At 34.2% G+C, this 26,123-nt stretch overlaps 1 protein-coding gene across 3 annotated transcripts in view; it reads left to right on the top strand.

Moving 5' to 3' along the window:
* Positions 1 to 26,123, top strand: part of LOC149781726 (endothelin-converting enzyme homolog) — a 181,165-nt gene that overhangs the window by 118,810 nt on the left and 36,232 nt on the right. For all 3 annotated transcript variants that reach the window (XM_089935835.1, XM_089935834.1, XM_089935836.1), the window contains exons 9-16: positions 1,040 to 1,143; positions 5,685 to 5,803; positions 6,852 to 6,950; positions 11,577 to 11,654; positions 14,521 to 14,624; positions 20,153 to 20,263; positions 21,164 to 21,231; positions 24,176 to 24,300. In XM_089935835.1, the coding sequence (XP_089791961.1) occupies positions 1,040 to 1,143; positions 5,685 to 5,803; positions 6,852 to 6,950; positions 11,577 to 11,654; positions 14,521 to 14,624; positions 20,153 to 20,263; positions 21,164 to 21,231; positions 24,176 to 24,300 (808 nt within the window). The remainder of the gene's footprint in view (positions 1 to 1,039; positions 1,144 to 5,684; positions 5,804 to 6,851; positions 6,951 to 11,576; positions 11,655 to 14,520; positions 14,625 to 20,152; positions 20,264 to 21,163; positions 21,232 to 24,175; positions 24,301 to 26,123) is intronic.

Raw genomic sequence — 26,123 nt, 5'->3', positions numbered from 1 at the left:
GACCTGAAGCAGCCTGCTCAGTTTGAGTCCTTGTCACAGAACTGAAAGCTTAAAATAACGAAATGACTGTTTTTATAATATTTGTATTAAAAAGATATGACAATAACAGTCATACGGAAGAGTGTGATAGCAGTTGTACCAGCTTTTTCCAGGATAATATGTCAGACATTTTTAGTGCTCTGACCACCAATTCATTTGCCATTGACATCTATGGTAATGTTTTAGAACATTGAACATGTCTGTGCACTGAATGGCACAGCATATGTGTACTTCTTGACTGAAGATGGTACAAACTTTCTCAGCATTCAAAATGGCATACTTGACTATGTATTTTTTAAATAAATGTTCTTAAAGCAGTGTACCTGTTAAAGCTACCTTAAAGAACAGACTTTCAGGGGTGGGCACATGATAATTTTAGTTGGTTGGAAAAAAATCAATGTGATGAAAGTTCACAATCAAAATCTATGCAGAAGTTGATAACACTTTCAGAAAAATAAAAGAATTAATTCCAAGATGATATTTTCAGCCAGTGGCACGATCTTGAAGTATTGAATACAGTATCCAGCTTTCGCCCAATTCTACACTGGTACTTGGGTCAAATAATGGTGAATGGCCTGGGTCCTGTAGAGATTCAATAAGCAATGACCCCTCAGTGGAAACAATAGTACCTTTTACCCATTCCATGAATTGAGCTGCCAGTAAATAATATCATTTTCTATGTAAGCATGAATATTGATACCCATTATGGTACATGAATTCATGGATTCCTCAGATTTTGTCACCACTGCAAAGCAAAACTTTAAGGTTGAACAAATAATAATAACTCTTTAAATACAATAGGAACCTTTCCATAACCTACAAATGTAAATACCAACAGTTATTAATTTTGCATAACCATGACATTTTATACCTACAAAGATAAATGAATTCACATTATGTGCACAGTAGGGGGTATCTTACTAGAAGACAGTTGTGATATATGTTACATAACATTCACTAGATTTTTCTTTTCTTTTCCAAAACTATCCTTGTTTAATAGGACTTTACACAACTACTTAATATGGCATGTGGCAAAGACCATGTCTCCCTACTTGTCCAGTCCTTTCAGAGATGCAAGGAAGATACTGACAGAAGCTCTCTCAGGTAAGTTGATACATTCCAAGCTCTTTAAAGAAGGTAAAGTAATTATGCAGGTGGAGTGCTACAGCAGCCAGCAAATATAGCATGTAATGTTGGTATAGTTGTATTCAGATTTTAGGCATGAAAGAAAACCTGCACTAGCAATGTATAATGCCACATTATTAGTTTTACTGGCTATAGACCAAAAGAACTTATGCACTGGCCTGTGTTTATGATGACTTGTTGGTTCTGAATGAAAATTTCGTTGCTCAGACATCCAGTGACTAGTTGGTCTTGAAAGAGAAGTGTGCTAAAGAGACCAACAATTTCATGCACATGGTGGTCATCTTTGAAATCTTGTAATTGCTACTTCTGATCTAGTTACCATAGCAGCATGGGGTTCTCAATAAAAGATTCCTTATGAATTAGTTACCATAGTAGCATGGGGTTTTCAGTAAAAGATTCCTTGTGATATGGCGATTCTTAATATAAATTTTCCCCGTCTGATGGTAACCACGTAATCTTCCTAGACAGATGGTCCTGTAGACATCGGTTTTCAGTGAAAAACTTGTTATAGTATCTAGTCAGTCCTGAATAAAAAATGGTTTTAATCAGTGGTGTCCACCTTTAAAATTTCTTTGTCACTTCTCATCTTGAAGGAGTGTTCATCCTAATATAGCGTTGTCCACTAAAATACTTATCAGTTTATGAAGTTGGTCCTAAATAAAGATGCCAGTGCAACCTTCCAAATTTGAAATATCTCAGAGTGTTTCTCTAAGAACCTAAGTAAGAACCGACCATGTTTTGATAACTGACTTGCGGAAGTATTTGTTGTACTGTTGCACTGAATTAAAAGCTGGCCTCCTTTGTATTATCACATTAATTACGTCTTTTGAATTAAATATAGAAGGTGGAATTTAAAAATAGTTTAAAGGCATAGAAATCCTATATACTTAAAATCTAGTGGACCAGGTCATATGTCTGGTGTACTCCATTGATCAATCGAACACTGTTATAAATGTTATTGTGTATGTAACATTAACTAACTTAAATTAGCTGATTCCTTCATAACTGTGATCAAAGATAGCAAGGCAACCAAGCGAAACGAATAATTCGTAAAATGAAGAGCTTGGTGTCACAGATACAGACCATTGTGGGCAAGCAATTTTGAGAGAATTTCTGAACTGGCACTTAGAGATATCCTCAAGTATGATAAGAAGTTTCACTATTACTTCCAATGAAATCATGACATCAATATTGTACTGATTGAACAATACAAAAATTGAGTTTCGACATAGACCATTGTCTCACGAAATAAATGTCACTAGTTTTTGAAGAAAGTAATGTTGTTTGGTGTATATCAACAGTTAGTCTAGTTCCTGGTTGTTTTAACTTCTGGCTTGTAGTATACAATTTAATACCACTCCGTGAACCAGACCCATCGACAAAACAAAAGGCAGTGACATAATACACAGATGTTTTCGTGTACACGTGATGGTTGTTAAAACCAGTTAAAACAATCTTTCACATGTTGGACATTTTGAAAATAAATGTTATTTATACAGAATAATGAACAACTTCATTAGGAAAAGTGTGTTATTAACATTGAGGATTCAGTCATTAAACAGCCCAGTTCCCTACCCCATACCATTTCTGCCCAAGGTTTTCTTGATGTACAAATGGATTTATTTCAGTTTTTGGTGGTCCCTCAGTAACTTGCACCCTCACTTATTGTGCAGTTAATGTTTGTGGACCCTGTTATTTGCGAGTTATCAAGGGAGAGGTGTACTAGTTACTACATTTAAAGTTTAAATAGACTTTTTCATTTATTCAGTACCACATTTACAGTTTATGTAGACTTTCATTTACTAGGTACCACATTTGCAGTTTATGTTGACTTTCATTTACTAGGTACCACATTTACAGTTTATTACTAGGTACCACATTTACAGTTTATGTAGATGTTTTTATTTAGTGGGTACCACATTTACAGTTTATGTAGACTTATATTTACTAGGCACCACATTTACAGTTTATGTAGATGTTTTCATTTACCGGGTACCACATTTACAGTTTATGTAGACTTTCATTTACTAGGCACCACATTTACAGTTTATGTAGACATTTTCATTTACTGGGTACCACATTTACAGTTTATGTAGACTTTCATTTACTAGGTACCACATTTGCAGTTTATGTTGACTTTCATTTACTAGGTACCACATTTACAGTTTATTACTAGGTACCACATTTACAGTTTATGTAGATGTTTTTATTTAGTGGGTACCACATTTACAGTTTATGTAGACTTATATTTACTAGGCACCACATTTACAGTTTATGTAGATGTTTTCATTTACCGGGTACCACATTTACAGTTTATGTAGACTTTCATTTACTAGGCACCACATTTACAGTTTATGTAGACATTTTCATTTACTGGGTACCACATTTACAGTTTATGTAGACTTTCATTTACTAGGCACCACATTTACAGTTTATGTAGACATTTTCATTTACTTGGTACCACATTTACAATTTATGTAGACTTTCGTTTACTAGATACCACATTTACAGTTTATGTAGACGTTTTCAATTACTGGATACCACATTTACAGTTTATGTAGACATTGTCATATGCTAGGTACCGCATTTAAAGTTTAATTAGACTTTTTAATTTACTAGATACCACATTTACTGTTAATATAGATGTTTCCATTAACTAGGTACCACATTTAAAGTCTAAATAGGGTTTTTCATGTGCTAGGTACCACATTTACAGTTAATTTAGATGTTTCCTTTTACATGGTACCATATTTACAGTTTATATAGATATTTTCATTTATTAAGTACCACAATGACAGTTTAAATAGACTTTTTCATTTACTAGGTACCACATTTACAGTTGAAATAGACTTTTTCATCTACTAGGTACCACGATGACAGGTTTAAATAGACTTTTTCATTTACTAGGTACCACATTTACAGTTGAAATAGACTTTTTCATCTACTAGGTACCACAATGACAGGTTTAAATAGACTTTTTCATTTACTAGGTACCACGATGACAGGTTTAAATAGACTTTTTCATTTACTAGGTACCACGATGACAGGTTTAAATAGACTTTTTCATTTACTAGGTACCACGATGACAGGTTTAAATAGACTTTTTCATCTACTAGGTACCACATTTACAGTTGAAATAGACTTTTTCATTTACTAGGTACCACGATGACAGGGTGAAATAGACTTTTTCATTTACTAGGTACCACGATGACAGGTTTAAATAGACTTTTTCATTTACTAGGTACCACATTTACAGTTGAAATAGACTTTTTCATTTACTAGGTACCACGATGACAGGTTTAAATAGACTTTTTCATTTACTAGGTACCACATTTACAGTTGAAATAGACTTTTTCATTTACTAGGTACCACGATGACAGGGTGAAATAGACTTTTTCATCTACTAGGTACCACGATAACAGGTTTAAATAGACTTTTTCATGTACTAGGTACCACGATGACAGGTTGAAATAGACTTTTTCATCTACTAGGTACCACGATGACAGGTTGAAATAGACTTTTTCATCTACTAGGTACCACGATGACAGGTTTAAATAGACTTTTTCATGTACTAGGTGCCATGATGACAGGTTGAAATAGACTTTTTCATGTACTAGGTGCCACGATGACAGGTTTAAATAGACTTTTTCATTTACTAGGTGCCACGATGACAGGTTTAAATAGACTTTTTCATTTACTAGGTGCCACGATGACAGGTTTAAATAGACTTTTTCATTTACTAGGTGCCACGATGACAGGTTTAAATAGACTTTATCATTTACTAGGTACCACGATGACAGGTTTAAATAGACTTTATCATTTACAAGGTACCACGATGACAGGTTGAAATAGACTTTATCATTTACTAGGTACTACGATGACAGGTTTAAATAGACTTTTTCATTTACTAGGTACCACGATGACAGGTTTAAATAGACTTTTTCATGTACTAGGTGCCACGATGACAGGTTGAAATAGACTTTTTCATGTACTAGGTGCCACGATGACAGGTTTAAATAGACTTTTTCATTTACTAGGTGCCACGATGACAGGTTTAAATAGACTTTTTCATTTACTAGGTGCCACGATGACAGGTTTAAATAGACTTTTTCATTTACTAGGTGCCACGATGACAGGTTTAAATAGACTTTATCATTTACTAGGTACCACGATGACAGGTTTAAATAGACTTTATCATTTACTAGGTACCACGATGACAGGTTTAAATAGACTTTATCATTTACAAGGTACCACGATGACAGGTTTAAATAGACTTTATCATTTACTAGGTACCACGATGACAGGTTTAAATAGACTTTTTCATTTACTAGGTACCACGATGACAGGTTTAAATAGACTTTTTCATTTACTAGGTACCACGATGACAGGTTTAAATAGACTTTTTCATTTACTAGGTACCACGATGACAGGTTTAAATAGACTTTTTCATTTACTAGGTACCACGATGACAGGTTTAAATAGACTTTTTCATTTACTAGGTACCACTGGAGGGGAAGAACTATGGAGGTACTGTATCTCAGATACTGATGATGTGATGGGCTTTGCTTTAGGGGCCATGTTTGTCAGGGAGGCTTTTACAGGGGATAGCAAAGAAAAGGTAGGAGTCACCCATTTATACCTTGCAATATTATTGTTATATCTAATAACACTGAAAAGTATATCTAATTTACTATCCATAAAGATAGTGATATATCTATTAACACCCAAATGTAAATCTAACTTACTGTCCACAATAATATGTTTATTAACACACAAAAATGGATCTAATTTATTGTCCACAGAGCTATTGATATATCTATTAAGAACCATAATACTGGTATATCTATGAACAATCAAAAGTAAATCTAATTTACTGTCTTCAGAGGTACTAATTAACTATTAATACCCAAAATTAAATAATTTACTGTCCACTGTAATACTTATACATCTATTAACACCTCAAAGTGAATTTAATTTACTGCCCATAGTAATACTTACATATCTGTTAACACCTAAAAGTAAATATAATTTACTCTCCACAGAGATAGTGTTGTATCAGTTTACACTCAGAAATAAATCTAATTTTCCATCCACAGTTACTGTAATACTTATATTAACACCTCAAAGTAAATCTAATTTACTTGTGTATCTGTTAACACCCAGAAGTCAATCCAAGTGTTGTCCACAGAAATAGTGTTACATCTATTAACACCCAAAGGTAAATCTAATTGACTGTCCACAGAAATAGTGATGTACCCTTGATTAATCAAGATCTTGATTGATATTTCTTTGCTTTAATACACCTATATAAACTTTAAGGTAAAATGAATTAGTTTCAAAGCAGTACTGAAATTAGCATTATTCTGCTAGCTGGACACTTGTACATTTCCTAAAGGACTAGTAAATTTCATGGTTTTGTTTACTTGGTTACTTAAAATTTTCTTAGCCATCCCCATTTAATAAGTAAAATTTCCCATCTTTTTTTGGTGATTTATAATAACTTGTTGAGTCTAGTAGATTTTAAATCTAATTAATCCATCTGGCAATTAGAACTATCATGTAAAATCAAAACTGGGAAAAGTAATCTAAAAATTACAAATAGGTTGTGCTTCTTACTTACCAACTCTTACTTGTTCAGTAACTGTTAATTTACCATTGGTTTTCAGGCAGAGAAAATGATACAGGAGATAAAGACCGCATTTAAAAGAAATCTACCCAGCCTGTCCTGGATGGATGATAAGACAAGAGAAGCAGCTGTTGAGAAGGTTTTTGTCAAGTTGTTCTGTTCTTTTGATATTTGCGCAACCCCTAGATGCATTTTCCTCATACTTGGGATACATCTTGTACCATTCGAGGAGAGGATCACTGTTGTTGAGTAGAGAAGAGGGTACTTGTAGTTGAGTAGAGGAGAGGGTACTTGTAGTTGAGTAAAGGAGAGGGTATTTCTAGTTGAGTAGAGGAGAAGGTACTTGTAGTTGACTAAAGGAGATGATATTTCTAGTTGAGCAGAGGCAAGAGTGCTTGTAGTTAAGTAGTGGAGAAGGTATTTTGTAGTTGAGTAAAGGAGAGGGTATTTGTAGTTGAGTAGTGGAGATGGTTTTTGTAGTTGTAGAGGACAGGGTACTTGTAGTTGAGTAGTGGAGATGGTATTTGTAGTTGTAGAGGACAGGGTACTTGTAGTTGAATAGTGGAGAGGGTATTTGTAGTTGAGGAGAGGAGAAGGTACTTGTAGTTGACTAAAAGAGAGGGTATTTCTAGTTGAGTAGAGGAGAAAGTACTTGTAGTTGAGTAATGGAGAGGGAATTTGTAGTTGAGTAGAGGAGAAGGTACTTGTAGTTGAGTAAAGGAGAGGGTATTTGTAGTTGAGTAGAGGACAGAGTACTTGTAGTTAAATAGTGGAGAGGGTATTTTTAGTTGAGTAGAGGAGAGGGTACTTGTAGTTGAGTAAATGAGAGGGTATTTATTGTTCAGTAGAGGAGAGAGTACTTAGAGTTGAGTAAAGGAGAGGGTACTTGTAGTTGAGTAGAGGAGAGGCTAATAATGTTTGCCACTCGCATGCAGCATACTACTTCTTTCTCAACTTCAACTACACAAGTATTCTGAAAGACCCAGTCTGATCACTCAACTAGTCACACCAAGTTTCAAAAAGTGATTTAAGGACATTTGATTTCATTTTTTGGCGTACTTGTTGGATCCTGGTGGGTATGGAGTACAAGTGACACATTCTTCTGTTTAAAAAAAGCTTTGGACTTGAAGAGACCTGGTGTCTCTGCAAGCTGATTTTAATGAAGTAGATGGTTGCAGTGAGCTCTCCAGCGACACTCTGCATGTAGTTAGCCCAAACTAAACTTTTTACAACAGTCTTTTAAATGTTTTAGTCATCAGAAATGGTGAAAGCTTGGTCAGTGTTTGGTTCTCATCATTGGATTCACTGAAGAGACATTTCTGCAAATTTTCTTGACTCAGCCATTTTTTCTCACCAGGTCTGCATTTGAATTATTCCTGGTTATATTCAGGTAATTGAACTGGAGACTTGGATGAAAAAAGTTCCTGTACAGTCTCTCCTTTTCAGAATAAATTGGTTGAAATCAGAGCCTTCTATTGTAGCCATATGTCCCAGTATATAAATGGTTTAGAAAATGGAGACAGAATTGGGACTGCCATTTCAACACCCTGTTCTCAGATTTGTTACTGAATAAAGCCTGAGAAATTACAGCCCTACTAACATTTCAACTACAGTAAAAATCTCTCAGAAAACAAATTTCATTATTTTGTTTTATTCCATTCCACATTGAAAGCCTTGCAAAACTTTAAATCTGACCTGTTAGTATCCCTGACATTGCAGGAACATCAAGTGCTCATACAGTCTGGAAATGTTTTCTGTACTGTTGTCATCTTTGTCATGTCTTTTATAAAGGTTTATGAAAGGGCAGATAAAGCAGCCAAAACTGTGCAATTGCCCATTTCCGAACTGGAAGATTCCATATACTGATCTCAGATGTTGTATAAATTCACATGTTCATCAGGCTTGGTGAAATATGTGAATAAAACTTCACAAACTTAAAAAGAGATGGGTTTATATTCCTTTTTACATTTTTTTAACTTTATTATTACTAAAATGCTCCTGCTACTACTACTACTATTATGAAGCTAAGACGCCCCTTTGATCTTGGTATCAAGGTCAGAGCCATGGAAACTCAGTGTTACAGTTTTGGTTAAAGGTTTCTCATTTGTTAATATTTATTAAACCCCTTGATGGATTTTGTTCACACTTGGGATGAATCATTACGAAGCTAAGACTGTTCATTCTGTGGCAAGCTTTCTTAACCTTTTGACCTTGATATCAGGGTTGCTTGTTTTACAACAGTGCTTTGGTCTCTTATTCCATTGTGATATGCTGAATTGATGAAGTGAATCACATTGGATTATTTTATATTATATTTTTATGGGATTTTAAAATCTTTATCTTTTAACTTTTGTCATTTAGTACTTTATGTGTCTGTTTTTGGTGGAGGCTTTAACTTCAGAGAGTATTGTTTTGCATTTCTGTATATTTACATTTGTAAAACTTTGCCATTGAACCCAAGTACCACTAATTTAAATTATAATTGAGGGTTTTTCCAAATTTTCATGCTGTTCTTGAAAAAATGTGGTTATGCAAGGAAAAATGCTAGGGTGGTCTGAGGTTTTTCTGTCCCAGAAATGTTTGAAATCAAAGATGCAAAAATGATGCAATTTCAAGGACATTACCTTTTTTTATAAATTGTCATTATTTCAAACTAATATTGACCTCTGTTAACTTAGACACAGTTGAAATAGGTGGGAAAAGAGCATGTGAACATAAAAACACATTCCCCCTCCGCTCCCATCCAGTTCATACCACCTTATCAACCATAAACTAAATCCAATTTATAAATAATGACTCCAAATTGATGCTGGCTTTATAGCTTAGATGCCAGTGTCACATGGCCAAAATTGTGAAAACTCATTGCATGAAAATAGCTTTTCCAATTTTCATTTCTAAGCAATTTTGTTCAGTGGAAATATGAATAACATTATGCTTTTGTCAAAATGTACTTGGTCTATCACTTTTAAAGAAAAAAGTCCAAGCCTTATGTTCAGGCTTCATTTTCTTTGTACTCGTAACTGCTGAACCTTTCACATGACTGTCAGTCAACTAGTGATAATCAGGACAAATTAAACAATTACAGTATAATAACCTGATAACCATTAGGTAGTTGACAGAGCCATCCAAATGAGAAATTCCCAAGGCTGTGGACTGGAAGGTGAGCCAAGGGTAGGAACATTTGTTTGCTTTGTGTAATAGGGTAATACAATGAAATAAAATGACATACTTTTCAAAACATATCTGTTCTTGTGATGAAACAACTTGCATGAAAACAGGTTGTGAAATTTACCATATGTTGGCTGTTAGGGAAGGTCCTCTTGACAGCAGAGTCATCTGAAATGCACTATGAACATAAATTTGATAACAGCAAAGTTCCTTAATTTTAGAATGCAGTGATGTGCAGAGACTTGAGCTTTTTGTCATTTACAGTACTATTACAGGGTCAGTTGTACTTTAAATTTAGAATGCAGTGATGTGCAGAGACTTTAGCTTTTTGTCATTTACAGTACTATTACAGGGTCAGTTGAACTTTAATAACTCACAAAAGTTCATTAAAAAAGCTCATATTTTAGTGAGGAGAATAATAAAAGTGATACTGCAAATTCTTTGTAATGAGTATTATGAATGTAGTTATGCAAACGTATTTGCTGGTACTAAAATTTGTGGTTTAGGGAATGATTCCTGTTGTTTCCACAGTAGCTTCAGTTTTGATTTGGTCTCTAAATTTATGGTTTGAGGCAACCACAAAATTCCCCATAATTTGTTTACCATGAAAAATTTTATCCTGCAAAATAATATGAATTCACAATATAGTCACATTAAAATGCTTGATGCAATACAAATTATTAGCTTTTTAATTTATATATTATAGATGAGTTATTAAAATATATATTTTCATTTAAATTTGCCAAAAATGTACCGTAGTCAGCTGTCGTGAAAATTTCACAATAATTGCTGTGGAGTTCAGAATGACCTTATCCTTACATTATATTACATGTATTAGCATTTTACTTTTTGCTATGGTGTATTGCAGGGATCTGCAACCTATGGCACATGCCACAAGGTGGCTCATCAAGAGGTTTTGTGTGGCACACGAAGGGCAGCCAAAAATCTTGATTTTAACAGAGTTACTCTCTTACTGGTGGCACATGCTTATTTGATAATTAATCCAGGAAAAAGTGGCACGCTATGTAAAATAGGTTGCTGACTTTGGTGTATTGTAACACTTTGAATCTGGGAAGGGATTAGGCATGAACAATATATCTGCAACTGATGTCTCGTGAGATTTTGAAAAAGAATAAACCTTTGTTTCATTAATTGCAATACAGTCTTGTGAAAGAAAATAATAAAGTCAGCATAAAGTTTTTCAAGACCTTTGGAATTTTTCAAAAGTGATTTATGACCTCCTGTAAATCAGCATTGCATTCACTCTGTTTCAGAAAACCATTGTGATTTCAGTAACCAGCATACCTGTTTTTGGTGACATAGTGAAAATTTACAACTGTTTAAATATTCATTCACCAATTATATTTTTAGTACAATTAGTAACAGGTTACTTTTCCCATACTGTCCTGTCTAAATAACCCATATTTGGGGATGGATATTCAACTAAGCATATTGAGAAAAAAAATCATTTTATTGTAATTTTGGACACATAGTTTTGTGTAACATTATTTTTTAAAAACAACAAATACTCCAAATATTTCACAAGCATTCATTTTTAATGAGTTTAAAATATTATGTTTACATCTGTTGTTTTTAGGCAAATGCTGTTATAGACCTGATAGGATTCCCAGAGTATATTCTCAACAGGACCAAGCTTGACAAGGAGTATGAGAGGGTAAGGACAGAGTTTTAGACCACACAGTTTGCTACCCTCCCCCTCCCCCCCCCCAACTTGAAGATGGAATTTGTTTGGGCAGGGATGGGGATGGTAGAGAAATCTTATCTATAGAGATACATGTCATGCTAACCTCTTGCACATATTTTATTGCCAAGGGTTAAATTTCCCATATCCTCCTGTAATATGCAAACATGCATGTTGTACAGCCCTTATAACTATCATATTTACAAAGGCATAGTTGAAAAATGGATTAAAAAATGATTTATCACCCCCATATACATTAGAGCTGATTTGTTTTTAAATATAAATATTTTTACTGTCGCAGAGACCACTTGGGCTTTCTATCAAATTTATGTCACTTTGGCATGTTTCTAGGCAGATACCACTTGGTTATGCTATTAAGCAGATGCCACTTTGGCTTATTATTAGCAATATGCCACTTGTGCTTGTTATTAAGGATATGCCACTTGGGCTGGTTATTAAGGACATGCCACTTGGGCTTGTTATTAAGGATATGCCACTTGCGCTTGTTATTAAGGTTATGCCACTTGGGCTGGTTATTAAGGACATGCCACCTGGGCTGGTTATTAAGGACATGCCACTTGCACTTATTATTAAGGATATGCCACTTGCGCTTTATTAAGGACATGCCACTTGGGCTTGTTATTAAGGATATGCCACTTGCGCTTGTTATTAAGGATATGCCACTTGGGCTGGTTATTAAGGACATGCCACCTGGGCTGGTTATTAAGGACATGCCACTTGCACTTGTTATTAAGGACATGTCACTTGCGCTTGTCCTTAAGGATATGCCACTTGGGCTGGTTATTAAGGACATGCCACTTGCGCTTGTAATTAAGGATATGCCACTTGTGCTTGTTATTAAGGATATGCCACTTGGGCTGGTTATTAAGGACATGCCACTTGGGCTTGTTATTAAGGATATGCCACTTGGGCTTGTTAAGAAGGATATGCCACTTGGGCTTGTTATGAAGGATATGCCATTTGGGCTTGTTATTAAGGATATGCCACTTGGACTTGTTATAAAAGATATGCTGCTTGGGCTTGTTATTAAGGATATGCTATTTGGGCTTGTTATTAAGGATATGCCACTTAAGCTTGTTATTAAGAATATGCCACTTGAGCTTGTTATTAAGGATATGCCACTTGGTCTTGTCATTAAGGATATGCAACTTGGGCTTGTTATGAAGGATATGCCACTTGGGCTTGTTATGAAGGATATGCCACTTGGGCTTGTTATGAAGGATATGCCACTTGGGCTTGTTATGAATAATATGCCACTTGGGCTTGTTATAAAAGATATGCCACTTGGGCTTGTTATAAAAGATATGCAACTTGGGCTTGTTATTAAGAAGATGCCACTTGCGCTTGTTACAAAATATATGCTACTTGGGCTTGTTATTAAGGATATGCCACTTGGGCTTGTTATTAAGGATATGCCACTTGGGATTGTTACAAAAGATATGCCACTTGGTCTTGTTATGAAGGATATGCCACTTGGACTTGTTATGAAGGATATGCCATTTGGGCTTGTTATGAATAATATGCCACTTGGGCTTGTTATAAAAGATATGCCACTTGGGCTTCTTATAAAAGATATGCTACTTGGGCTTGTTATTAAGGATATGCAAATTGGGCTTGTTATTAAGGATATGCCACTTGGGCTTGTTATTAAGGATATGCTAGTTGGACTTGTTATAAAGGATATGCTACTTGGGCTTGTTATTAAGGATATGCCACTTGGGCTTGTCATTAAGGATATGCCACTTGAGCTTTTTTTAAAGGATATGCTACTTGGGCTTGTTATTAAGGATATGCTACTTGGACTTGTTATTAAGGATATGCCACTTGAGCTTGTTATTAAGGATATGCCACTTGGGCTTATTAAATGGATGCCACTTGGATTTGTTATTAAGTAGGTACCACTTAGGCTTGTTATTATGCAGATGCCACTTAAGCTTTTTATTGAGGATGTGCCACTTGGGCTTTTTATTAAGATGTTATTTTGGGGTTGTTATAAGGATATGTCACTTGTGCATGTTATTAAGCAGATGTCAGTTAGACTTGTTAACAAACAGATGTTACTTGGGGTTCTTATTGAGGATATGCCATATGGGCGTTTTGTTAAGCAGATTCCATTCAAGAGTGTTACAAAGGATATGCTACTTGGGCTGTCAGTTGGACTTGTTAGTAAGCAGATTTTACTTGGGCTTGTTATATACATTACCTCATATTACTTCATATTTATTTGCTGATGTCTTCAAGCCATATGACTTCCTTTCTCTGCTCTTTTATTCTTGTGTAATGTAAAACCTTTGTCTCATAAATATACTATTTTGCCATCACAAGTTATAATTATAAATCTGATGATAAGCTGTTGAACATCATTAAACTTCTGAAGTGGAGATGTCCACCATCTTCGATTCATGAAGCCAGGAACTCTTGGGCATACATGAAAATTTCAGGTGATTTTCTATACACATCAACCATTTTTGCATTAGGGAAAGCTGCAAGTACCATATCTTTTGCCAATCTGCAGACCAGTCAGATGCCGAACACTTTCTCTGGGCAGTCATTAAAGTTTTTCTCAGCTCATGTGCATCTTTCAAAAGTAAAATGATCCTCATTTCAATGCATAAAGTGGGAAAATGAAAATTGAAAACAAAGTATGTAGTAGAAGAAAATAGCTATAAAAATCATCTATAGTGCAAATCCATTCTCAGATACATCATGATGATTGCCAGATTAAATGTTGTATTTTCTTTACAACATTATACCTCAGTCAGCTCATTTATTCTGTTCACAAGAATTTTTATTTGAATTATATATTTTATACTTGCAGCTTACAATCAATGCCTCAGAATATTTCTGGAACAATGTCAGAAACCTACAGTTTGTGATGATGCAAAACCTGGATAAATTGAAGCAGATGCCCAAAGCTAATGTGTAAGTCCTTGAAGATTCTCCCTTAAAAATACTGAAACATTGAACACATAAGGTGAAGTTACGAATTATATTCAGGTTTTCTAACGGTCTGTATAATGAGATTTTGGTTCTCATGCTGAAGTCTAACATGGCAATCACATAATCATTGTAATCAGAATCTATATAGTGACACACCATGTTTAGTTTTGCATATTATGACATACTTTTTACTTTGGTGCTGTTTTTCCTGATTTTGATTTCCTTGGTGAGACTACGTTTTTGTGTAACATGTTTGACCAGTTTGTAGAAAGTCCACATTATATTATGGTAGCTCTATTTAATCTTATTTTCAAATACTGTAAAACACTTTATTTTTGTGAGTTTAAAATTTTGTGGCTTGGGTAAAAAATACATATTCATGGGTATCTAGTTTCATGAATCAATCATTTACATAAAAAATCACAAAGAAAACAAAGCATATGTCTCTGTGGAAGTTTAAGATTATATCACCATTCATTTCCATGTGTGAGCAAACAGGTTTAATCCATACTGCATAATTAAGTTGAGCAATAAAGTTATTTACTGCTAATGTTGAGATTATAATGGATTCTGGTAGACTGGGGATTATTATAATATAATTAATATACTTGTTGTTTTGTAAATAATGAAGTATATACTGGTCTATTGTGACCTGTTCACACTTGATAGTAGTAGGCTCTGGAAGATTGTTGAGCATTGTGTTAGTTTGTAGTGGATTGTGTTACGTGGATTGTGTTAGATTGTTGTGTATTGTGGTAGATTGTAGTGCATTGTGGCATATACAGTGTGACCCCGCTATAGTGCGCTCCATTATAACGTGAATTTGGATATAACGCAGTCGTGGCAATGCTCCCAAAATTTCATATACATGTATTTTTCATGTGCACAAATTTTTGTTTAAAAAGTCCGAAAAAAACCCGTAAAAAGTTGCTTATCATTTTGGGGAAGAGATCTCGTATGTATAAAACAAGACGATTGTAGAAGAAAAAAACGCATAAAAAGTTTATTCTGGGATCGCGTAGGTCTTCGCCAATGTTGCAAACTTGGATTGTCTTTCCTTATTGGCTGCAAAACATACCATGTGGCTTTTTTTTATTTGTTGGCGACATTGTTGGCTGTTTAAAATTGTATATACAACCAGTGGTTTGGAGTGCAGAAATTAAGAGGGCCCATGAAAGGAAGCCGCAAACTGGATATAAAATGCAGTGGAATTTATCTATTGTTACATAAACAAATTCTTTGTCCATACTGACAAACAGTGCATTGTTATATCATAATCCGCTTATACTGACATCTAGCATGAGTTCTATATGTTGTGAAATATCTGATTTTTTGTTGTTGACATTTCTGGTAATGGAGATCAACCGGACGAGGCATTGTCTCGTAATCTATCTTTTATCGGATTTTCGGCCGCTCGCTAGTAGTTAATATATTTACAAAGACTGACATTTGTATGTGGATGGTAAGTAAAATTCCTCTTCGTTTTACTCGGAATTAAATTCTTCAGAACGCTTAAGTTTTCTGTAATAATCCCTTTCATCAGAACACCTGTGTCTCTATCGTCCGTTGACCCTTTGTTAATTTTCAGACGCATGCGTGGAAGGCAGCATCACAGTGCTACCACAAATGTTAAAAAAAATATATAAAAATACATGTTACTTATTAGTTTATTCAGTAGGCATGTAGGGACAGTAACTAGAATAGTCTAAACGATGGCCAATTCCTTTTTAAAAATGTACCTAGATAAAATAGTTTGCTGATATTTCAAAGGAAACAGATTACCTTTGAAGCACCAACTGTTATGAGAACGTGCTCAGCAAATGGAAAAAATACCAGCCTCAATCATGCAATACAATTATTTGATGTTGCCGCCACAATAAGAAAAGGGCATTCATTTGGTTCTCCAAAGCTGTCCTTTAGCGGTGACTTCAATAGCGCATGCTCCCTTCATCAAAGAAAGCCGACTACAATCTTTCAATAACAGCAAAGAACTTTCCTTCAAAGGAAGTCAGTACCAAACATAAATAAAAGTGATGGAATCTGATAGATTTTTGCATTTTCCAACGTGACTGGAACCCGTTAACTGTGCTGTGAAAGTTTCCTTTTTGTAGGGAAAATGTTTATGCCAACGGCGGCTTAAAACGCAAACCAACTTTTACCGACTTGGAACGTACTTTAAAGTAAATGTGCTTCGTCATTCGTTACGTGATTGTGCTATATTTTTCCACTGAATTCAGACCAATATGACTTACAAAATTAATGAATATTTTAAAGCTGTGTGTGCATATTTTCGATGGAATCACTTGTATTGTGGATTCAATGTATATGATGAGGTTCGCAGGTGAGTACATGGAGTTGATACTCTATTCATGCTATAAATTTGACATTTATATATAAACAGGATTCACGTATATGTACCAATTCATAGTTCTCTAAATAAAGTAAACTATTATATTATGTCTTCTCTGTTTTCACTACAGGTGTATTTCTCATTTAATATGCATTGATTCAAGATGGTAACTGTGCCGACAAAGCACATATTTTACCGCCTGCATTTATTACCCCCCCCCATTTTTTTTTTGTTTTTTGGTGGGGGGGTACATTTTTTCAGCTAACTGATTTGGTTGCATATAACACGGTTCGGTATATAACGCGGTCAGTTTTTATGGCTCCCAAGTACCGTGTTATAGCGGGGTCGCACTGTATTCTGGTCAATTATGGTATTTTCCTACTTGATTGTTGAAGATAGTGGTCAATTGATGTATTTTCTTAGTCCATTGCCACAGTTGTGGATTGTAGTGGATTATGGTAGATTGCAGTGGATTGTAGTTTATTGTAGTTGATGATAGTAGATTGCAGTGGATTGTGGTAGATTGTGTTGTTGAAAATTACATGACTGGTCTTGTCATTGTCTTGGGACCTTTAACCATGACAAGACAGAATCATTGCTTATAACACGAAAGCATAAGTCAGATAATCATTGAGTACTGCAGATGTGTAGCAAAGAAATTCAAGAAGTATTCCATCATAGGCACTTAGGATTTATATATCTGGTGATGCTGCTTGGCATGCTCTGTACTTGCCAACCAAATAGGTTTCTGGTGTAATCATTATGAATATTTTCACCAAATTATGTTTTACGCTAGACTGTATATGGATTACACTTTTCTCGTTTATTAAAAAATAAAATAAAAATAAAGCAACAATAGTTGTTTTTGTCATTTTGATTGTCATCTCCTTAATTCCACTCATAAATTTGAGAATATTCTTAAAAAGGCAACTGCTGCATAAGAGTACTTTCTTCATTTGCTATTTATAGCAATTGTATATGATCCATTTCCATGAAAACAGACCATTTTCTTCAAATTTGAACTGTGCCTAACAGATTCATGTTATTGGTAAGCTAGGTAGTTACTGAACCAGTCTGTACTTTTAAAGAAAATGGCTCCAGATGTAAAGTGAAATGCTTTATGGTGTTAGTTGTGAATGTTTTAGGACAGAAAATGTTGGAGGAGATCTATCTTTTCAAACTTCAAAACATGTCAGATCAGAAAAAAAGAAAAATCAAGATCACTTTACAAACTTTAAAGAAGAATATGAGAGTAATGTAATACAGCACTCTGATCTTTATCATTGCAGAATTCCAGTTCACAATCATTCAGCAAAGTTACACTTGTAGACTAGTTTAATTGAGTGCAAAATATAAATAATTTTTTAGTATATTTTATGTCAGTATCCTGAATCTAATCCATATGGATTTTACCCTTTGTGACAAGAAATTTTTAGTAGCTACAGAACCTGGATAGTGGTAAAAAATCCTTTTGAATATGTGCTGTAATTCTGTCATATAATATATAGATAACTCTTTTTACACCCAAACTATTCTTTTTTGCCACTTACAATAGAAATAATTTGCTTATACCTCTCGGGGGTTGGCATGTATGCTCATGTCAAACATTTGTCTGAAAAAGCTTGGGAGAAAGTTTATATGTTGAAGAATTTTGAATTTCGATTGGATCACTTGTCCTTGGAAAGAATGTATAAACTTACATTCTTCCCTTGTTAGACAATAATGATTGTATCACCATGTATGCAGTTCTAGCACTCATATAATGAGGAAATTGGCTAGGATAGCCTGAATTTTTTATGTAATAGTAGAAATTAATTCATTTTGTTTACAGTGTACCATGGTTTTGCTCGAAAGTATTTACAAGATGTATTTCAGCCAATAAGCTCCCTTGGCACAGAGTTAAATTCAACTGTGGAACATGTTGCCAATTGAAATAATAAGTAACTCATGCATTTAAGATCTTAAAACTTACAGGAAAATTGGGGTAAATATAAAATTCCTTTGTATTATTTTGTTGGTGATTGGGTGGATCAAGTTAAACATATGTGATTGAGAACTAAATTCATTAGCTTCAAAACCAATTTATTCCAAAATCATGCTTGTAACAAAATGTACTGCCGAAGCAGCTTAACACTTTCTGATAGAATGTCTGATAAAATGTACCACTCTAAGACATTGTGTTGTCTTCTCATGACCATACTGACTTCAAATAAGGTAATCGTTATCAGGCAATAAATCCTATTTATGATGATGAAGTTATCATGGCAATGATAAACCTTCACAAAACTATCAAAATAGTTTTCAAATTAATAAACTGATCAAAATGGCACATGAATTCCTTCTTTACTTACTATTATATGACCTCAATAATAAGTACATACACTAGAATTGATTTTATATTTTATATCTACTTTAAGTTAGTAGACAATTATTGATGATTTCAACAAGCTTCCAGTTTTCAACTGAATAATCAGATATTGTAAACAATTGATGATGTTAACCTGATAAAATATAATTCCTAGAGAGTACTAAATGACTAAATGCAGATCTGAAGAAAACAATTATGATGAAAATGGGAAATGTAAATTTATATCAATTTAATATTATTGGTCAGTCAGTTATTAATTTGAACCTCTGGAATATTGTGTAAATATCATATAAATAAATGTGTTTTGGAATTTCATGAACATTGAATTATGTTTTATTATATATGCTATACATTTTTGGGTAGGTGATGGGTATGTACTTGACCATTCTTGGATTGTAATTTTTAGTATCTCATTGATTTCAGAAGTCATTTGCAACCTTTATTTGGTTGGAAGAAAAACAGAGGGAAAATGTTATTTAAGCACAGTCTTTAACGCTTATGAAGCTAAGATGGTTACATGTACACTTAGATTTCATGTACATTGCATTGGATATATTAATTTGCTGAAATATACACACTACTTTTCCATTTATATACTGCATTCAAACCAGTATCTATTAGTAAATACTAAATACCAATATATGTTATGTGTAAAGATTATTAAGAGAATTAGATTAGTATTTACAAGTTGTTTACATCCATTATCACCATATATGTTAAACCAAAGTTCTTGTTTTAGTCACCATTGATCAGTAATATTCTTTATGAAAACTCTCTTTATTTCCTTGACAGCTGGGATATGACTCCACCAACAGTGAATGCCTACTACACACCAACTAAAAATGAGATTGTCTTTCCAGCAGGGATTCTGCAAGCTCCATTCTATGACCCCTACTTTCCCAAGTATGTCCCTTTATTGCTTACTACTCAAAAAGTATGTTAAAATATAGTTTTGGGGGCAAAACTAATATTAATTTTGCAATACTCACCTGTTATTATTATCACATTCTCTCTTCTGTTGACTGCTCTGGTGGCCTAGTGGTTAGAGCATCCACCTCAGAAGCAGGAGGTCATGGGTTCGAACCCTGGCGAGTCATACCAAAGATTTACAAAAATGGTACGAACAGCTGCCTCGCTAGACGCTCAGCATTAAGAGGTTAGTGTTAGGACTGGTTGGCCTGGTGTCAGAATAATGTGACTGGGTGGGACATCATACTACATGTCTGCAGCATGATGCCCCAGTGCTAGACATCACTATAAACTGCCACACTGCATAAATCGTAGCAATATGGCTGAAAAATTGTTAAAGCTATGTTAAAAATCCTAATCACACACACTGTCTTCTATTCCTGTTCTGATGACCTTTCAGGCAAAGAAGGTTGATTTTTCAAAAGAAGTTACTGGCTAATGCATTAGATTGGGCCAACTTTTTTTTTTGTTGTTGACTTCATTTAATTGGAGGAGGGAATTAACCTTAGACTGGGGACTAGTGACAGGAAAATGAATGGTAACAAAAACTTAATTTGAATGCATTTCACGAATAGATTGGAAATTTATTATTTTCAGGCTGCTAGAAAATTTCAGATGTCTGAAGCCCTTGAACATATAATCTGGGGTCAGATTCTGTACACTGATGGTTGTTAGCATACCTGACCATATTCATAATAGTAAGTCAGTACACTATGAATGATACATTGACCAATATAGGTCAGTAAAGGAAGGTGCTTTATACACGATCAATGATACATTTTCTAATCTTTGCAAACATATTTTTCTAGTAAGGAATCTTTGTCTTTTTTGAAGATCATTAAACTTTGGTGCCATGGGTGTGGTGATGGGGCATGAGCTTACACATGGTTTTGATGACCAAGGTATGATCAGTTTTTTTGCAATGCTAACAAACTAATGTGACACACCATATATATTCACTTATAGGTTGTGTCAAACTGCAAACAAAAATCTTGATCTGCAGTAGCATGATGCACCTGCAGATCAGGGTGTATATAGTTTGTTCTACTAATTACTCCTAACAAAAACTGTCAGACTTGTATATGCTGGCACATTATGCAATGGCAGATCTGGGTCTTTGTAGTTTGCAGTTGGGCTTGTATTATAAGTGAGTATAGATGATAAGTTTCTTTCTTTTTTCAGATCTGTTTATATTTTTTGATTGGTCATAACATAAATGAACTTACCAGCTTTTCTCATTGACAAGTTGAGTCCAACTGCTAACAACATAAACTATGATCTGTTGTCTCATAAAACACTAGTAGATCAGGGTCTATATTGTCTGTTCTTCTTATTGATCCTAACAAACTGCATGGAGTAATATTTCTGGCACATTATGCATAGCAGCTTTCTGGTCTATGCAGTTTGCAGTTGGAGCCAACTTATAAATGAGTATGCACAGTATGTAACTCACTTTTTTCACGCTCTGACAGCATGACTTAGATTGGCATTTTCAATGTTATATGCTTTATATTTACAGTTGTATAACTTAGCATTCCTTTTATAATCTTTAAGTTCTAGCGATATTGCGTACAATTTTATTTTTGAAAAGTATTATTGAATTGTCTGAAGAAAAAAATCAAGAAATTTCATGTTTATATTGACACACTATTTTTGTTTTTATTGACTGTAATTTTAATGTTTTGCAAAATTACTATACTTTTGTGGTAAGTCTTGGAAAAAGAAAATGCTTTCTTGACAAGAATGATCTGTAAGTGTAAACTATCACTAAAATGAAAGTGAAATGCTGTATGTGAGACATACTGCCATCTTGTCAATGGTAAATTTGAAAATCAAAAGTTTGTATATAGAACACACTGCCAACTTGTCAATAGTAAATTTGACGTTGAAATGTTGTATATTGGACAGCTTGTCAGCGGTAAATTTGAAAATGAAATATTGTATATGGGACATACTGCCAACTTGTCAATAGTAAATTTGAAAATGAAATGTTGTATATGAAGGACTGCCAGCTTGTCAGTGGTAAATTTGAAAATGAAATATTGTATATAGAACACACTGCCAGCTTGTCAATGGTAAATTTTGAAAATCAAATGCTGTATATGAGACATACTGCCATCTCGTCAATGGTAAATTTGAAAATCAAAATATTGTATATAGAACACACTGCCAACTTGTCAATAGTAAATTTGACGTTGAAATGTTGTATATGGGACAGCTTGTCTGTGGTAAATTTGAAAATGAAATATTGTCAATAGTAAATTTGAAAATGAAATGCTGTATATGAGACACTGCCAGCTTGTCAGTGGTAAATTTGAAAATGAAATATTGTATATAGAACACTGCCAGCTTGTCAATGGTAAATTTTGAAAATGAAATGCTGTATATGAGACATACTGCCATCTTGTCAATAGTAAATTTGAAAATCAAAATAATGTATATAGAACGCACTGCCAACTTGTTAGTAGTAAATTTGACATTGAAATGTTGTATATGGGGCAGCTTGTCAGTGGTAAATTTGAAAATAAAATGCTATATATGAGAGACTACCAGCTTGTCTGTGGTAAATTTGAAAATGAAATATTGTATATGGGACATACTGCCAACTTGTCAATAGTAAATTTGAAAATAAAATGCTGTATATGAGACACTGCCAGCTTGTCAGTGGTAAATTTGGAAATGAAATAATGTGTATAGAACACACTGCAAGCTTGTCAGTGGTAAATTTGACAATGAAATGTTGTATATGCGACATACTGCCAGCTTGTCAGTGGTAAATTTGAAAATGAAATGCTGTATATGAGACACTGCCAGCTTGTCACTGATAAATTTAAAAATGAAATGCTGCATATGGGACAATGCTGCCAGCTTGTCAATGGTAAATTTGAAAATCAAATGCAATATATGAGACACTGCCAGCTTGTCACTGATAAATTTAAAAATGAAATGCTGCATATGGGACAATGCTGCCAGCTTGTCATTGGTAAATTTGAAAATCAAATTCTATATATGAGACACTGCCAGCTTGTCACTGATAAATTTAAAAATGAAATGCTGCATATGGGACAGTGCTGCCAGCTTGTCAGTGGTAAATTTAAAAATCAAATGCTATATATGAGACACTGCCAGCTTGTCATTGGTAAATTTGAAAATCAAATGCTGCATATGGGACAATACTACCAGCTTGTCCACACTAGTAAATTGAACTTGACTTGTAGGTTAATAACTACAGCCTTACTGGTCTGTATTGTATGTATTGTTTTATTTTAATAAATTAATACAATTTAGTTTTGATCATTTTTAATTTTTCTACAAAGAAAGGTTTGTTAACAGATATGTATTGCAGTAAGAACACTAAAGTGGCAGCTATTTATCTCAACTGGTTTTATTTTGTCAGCATCTTTTTTTCAACACTTTAATTGTTTCAGTTGGCTAAGATTTGTAGCTGCTGTAATTTAGAATAGCCTCAAGTGGTTTAAATGCCCATAATGTAAAGTGGTGGGATTAATAATTGATGATCATTCCAGATTTAGATCTTTATAATTTTTATTAAATGATGAAATTGATTGGGGTTTTTTGTCATTTTATGTATATGCAGGCAGTTCCAGGAGAACATGATTGGAAATCTTGAATAACATTTTCAATGCAAAGTAGTCGTCTGTATATGTAATTTAGAATTTATTATCATTTTCATATGAACTCTTATGAGTAATCAGGGTACTGTGGCATATATTCTTTTTAAAAAAGAACTGCTTTCTCCATGTACAATATTTGTCTAAATTGGACAGCCTTGATATGCTGGAGATTACATAGGAATTAAATTTTTGAATATCTATGCTGCTTCAGGCCGAGAGTATGACAAATTCGGGAACATGCGCCAATGGTGGAACAATGCTTCCATACAAAAGTTTAATGATCGGACACAGTGCATAATTGACCAGTACTCACAGTACAAATTAAATGGAGAAAATGTGAGTATTACTTTTGAATGGAATCAGACTTTACAAATTTCATAGTCGTCTTTTGCTTTATAGTGTTCTTCTTTAAGAATGAGTTGTAAAATGAAGTTCTGAAATTGCATCTGTGATGTGCCTTAGATACAGCACAATACACATTTTTCTGTAATAGACAGTTTCAGGTTTGAAGGAAATAAGTTGGATTACTAAAACATATGACCTCTCTCGTCCACTCCTACCCAACAAAAACAAAGCTTCAAATTTCAGTTATTTAGCTCCCTTGGGTGAAAGGTCAGTTGAGCTTATTGTATGGTCATATTTCTGATCAGATTTTATACATAGAATATAGGCTTATAATTGCCAGAATTTTGGATGAGTTTAAAAATGAGCACAATCAACTTGGGTAATGAGGTGATCTTGCACCTGATTTGCTTTGCTTTTTACAGCTTTAGGTGCCATATATCTGATCATATTTTGATCAGACTTGGAATATAGACTTATGTGATCAGGATCTCAACATGAATTAAATCATGAGTGAGATCCATGCATATTAATTCAGACCTGCCAACTCTTATGATTTTGCAAATAGCAGAAACAATGGAAAATGATCGTTGCCAAAAAATCCATATCATTGGTTCATCTGTGTTTTATTTGGATCCGGGTTTCATCTTAGAATTAGTGAAATTAGTCAGGGAACCAGACTAACTTTACAGCAGCACCCCAGATGCTTTAAAGTGCATCTATTTGTTCATGCAAAGCATTTGCATGATCATACTGTTGATTATAGAAATTTTAAATATGGTGTCCAGAAAGCGATTCATGTTTAAGATGAAAGGGAAAATAAGATTCTAGAAAAGTGTTAATATTCATCACAGAAGAATGAAAAGGAGTATTCAGATTCTTGTGAATAAAAGCAGGAAAGGACACAATTAGGTTTATTGAACATCATGTGCCAATTTGAGTATGTCTCATGGCAGGAAATATGATTGCCATCGTCATGTGTGAAATGGAAAAGAATTTCCAAGAATTACATCAGGTTGAGAGATAGGAATAAGCCATTGAGCTGCATAGGGTTTGTGCAACTGTACTAGTAGTAAATAAAATCTACATGTACTTGCAAACTTTTTCAGTTCAACATAATGTTTATCATCGATGTATCTAACTTTTAATTACGTTTTCCAGCTTTACAAGAGCAATTATTGATTTTTTGCTACACCTTATTGAAAACTGGTCAATCTTATGGAAAAAAATCAACTGCCTTATCAAGATGGACTCATCAGGGTTGGCAGGTCTCCTAATTGTGAGTCCTCATTTTTAATCTGATTTAGAGCTAACTTGAGCTTTTTTATGAGCTGGACCTGTACATTTTAATGAAAATCAGTGTAGTTAGAAACAGTTTCCAGTTGTATGCAATGTAATCAGTGTTTTTTTAATCCTTCTTTACAATATTTGTCTTGGCGTCCCATGTGGCCAAGTGGCCTAAAGTGCTCACCATTCTGGATCACTGCCATCTCACGTCTGTCTGCATGGATTCAAGTCTCAGGCTTGGCTAACATGGGTACAAGAGAAATCCTGCCAGTAGTTTCTCGTGGGTCATGGTTCTTCCCGGGGTTTTTCAGGGTTCTTCCTCGACCAGTTATACTGACCGCCATGTATAGCCTATATTGTGTTGAAAAATGGCATTAAGCCCTACAACAACAACAGCAACAATATACGTCGTCTTTCAATAGAAGAGGAAGAGAAATAACCAATGATATTTATTATTGAGTATCACAGGTTTGGCTTGCATGGAGTTATTCACCTTGCAAAAAATTTGTCAACCCTATAAAAAAAGCAGT

The sequence above is a fragment of the Sinohyriopsis cumingii genome, chromosome 15 (assembly GCF_028554795.1).
Source record: "Sinohyriopsis cumingii isolate HCF-2022 chromosome 15, ASM2855479v2, whole genome shotgun sequence".
NCBI classification, from domain to species: domain Eukaryota; kingdom Metazoa; phylum Mollusca; class Bivalvia; order Unionida; family Unionidae; genus Sinohyriopsis; species Sinohyriopsis cumingii.
Note: the sequence above shows the minus strand (reverse complement) of the source record. Positions and strands in the feature narration are given on the sequence as shown.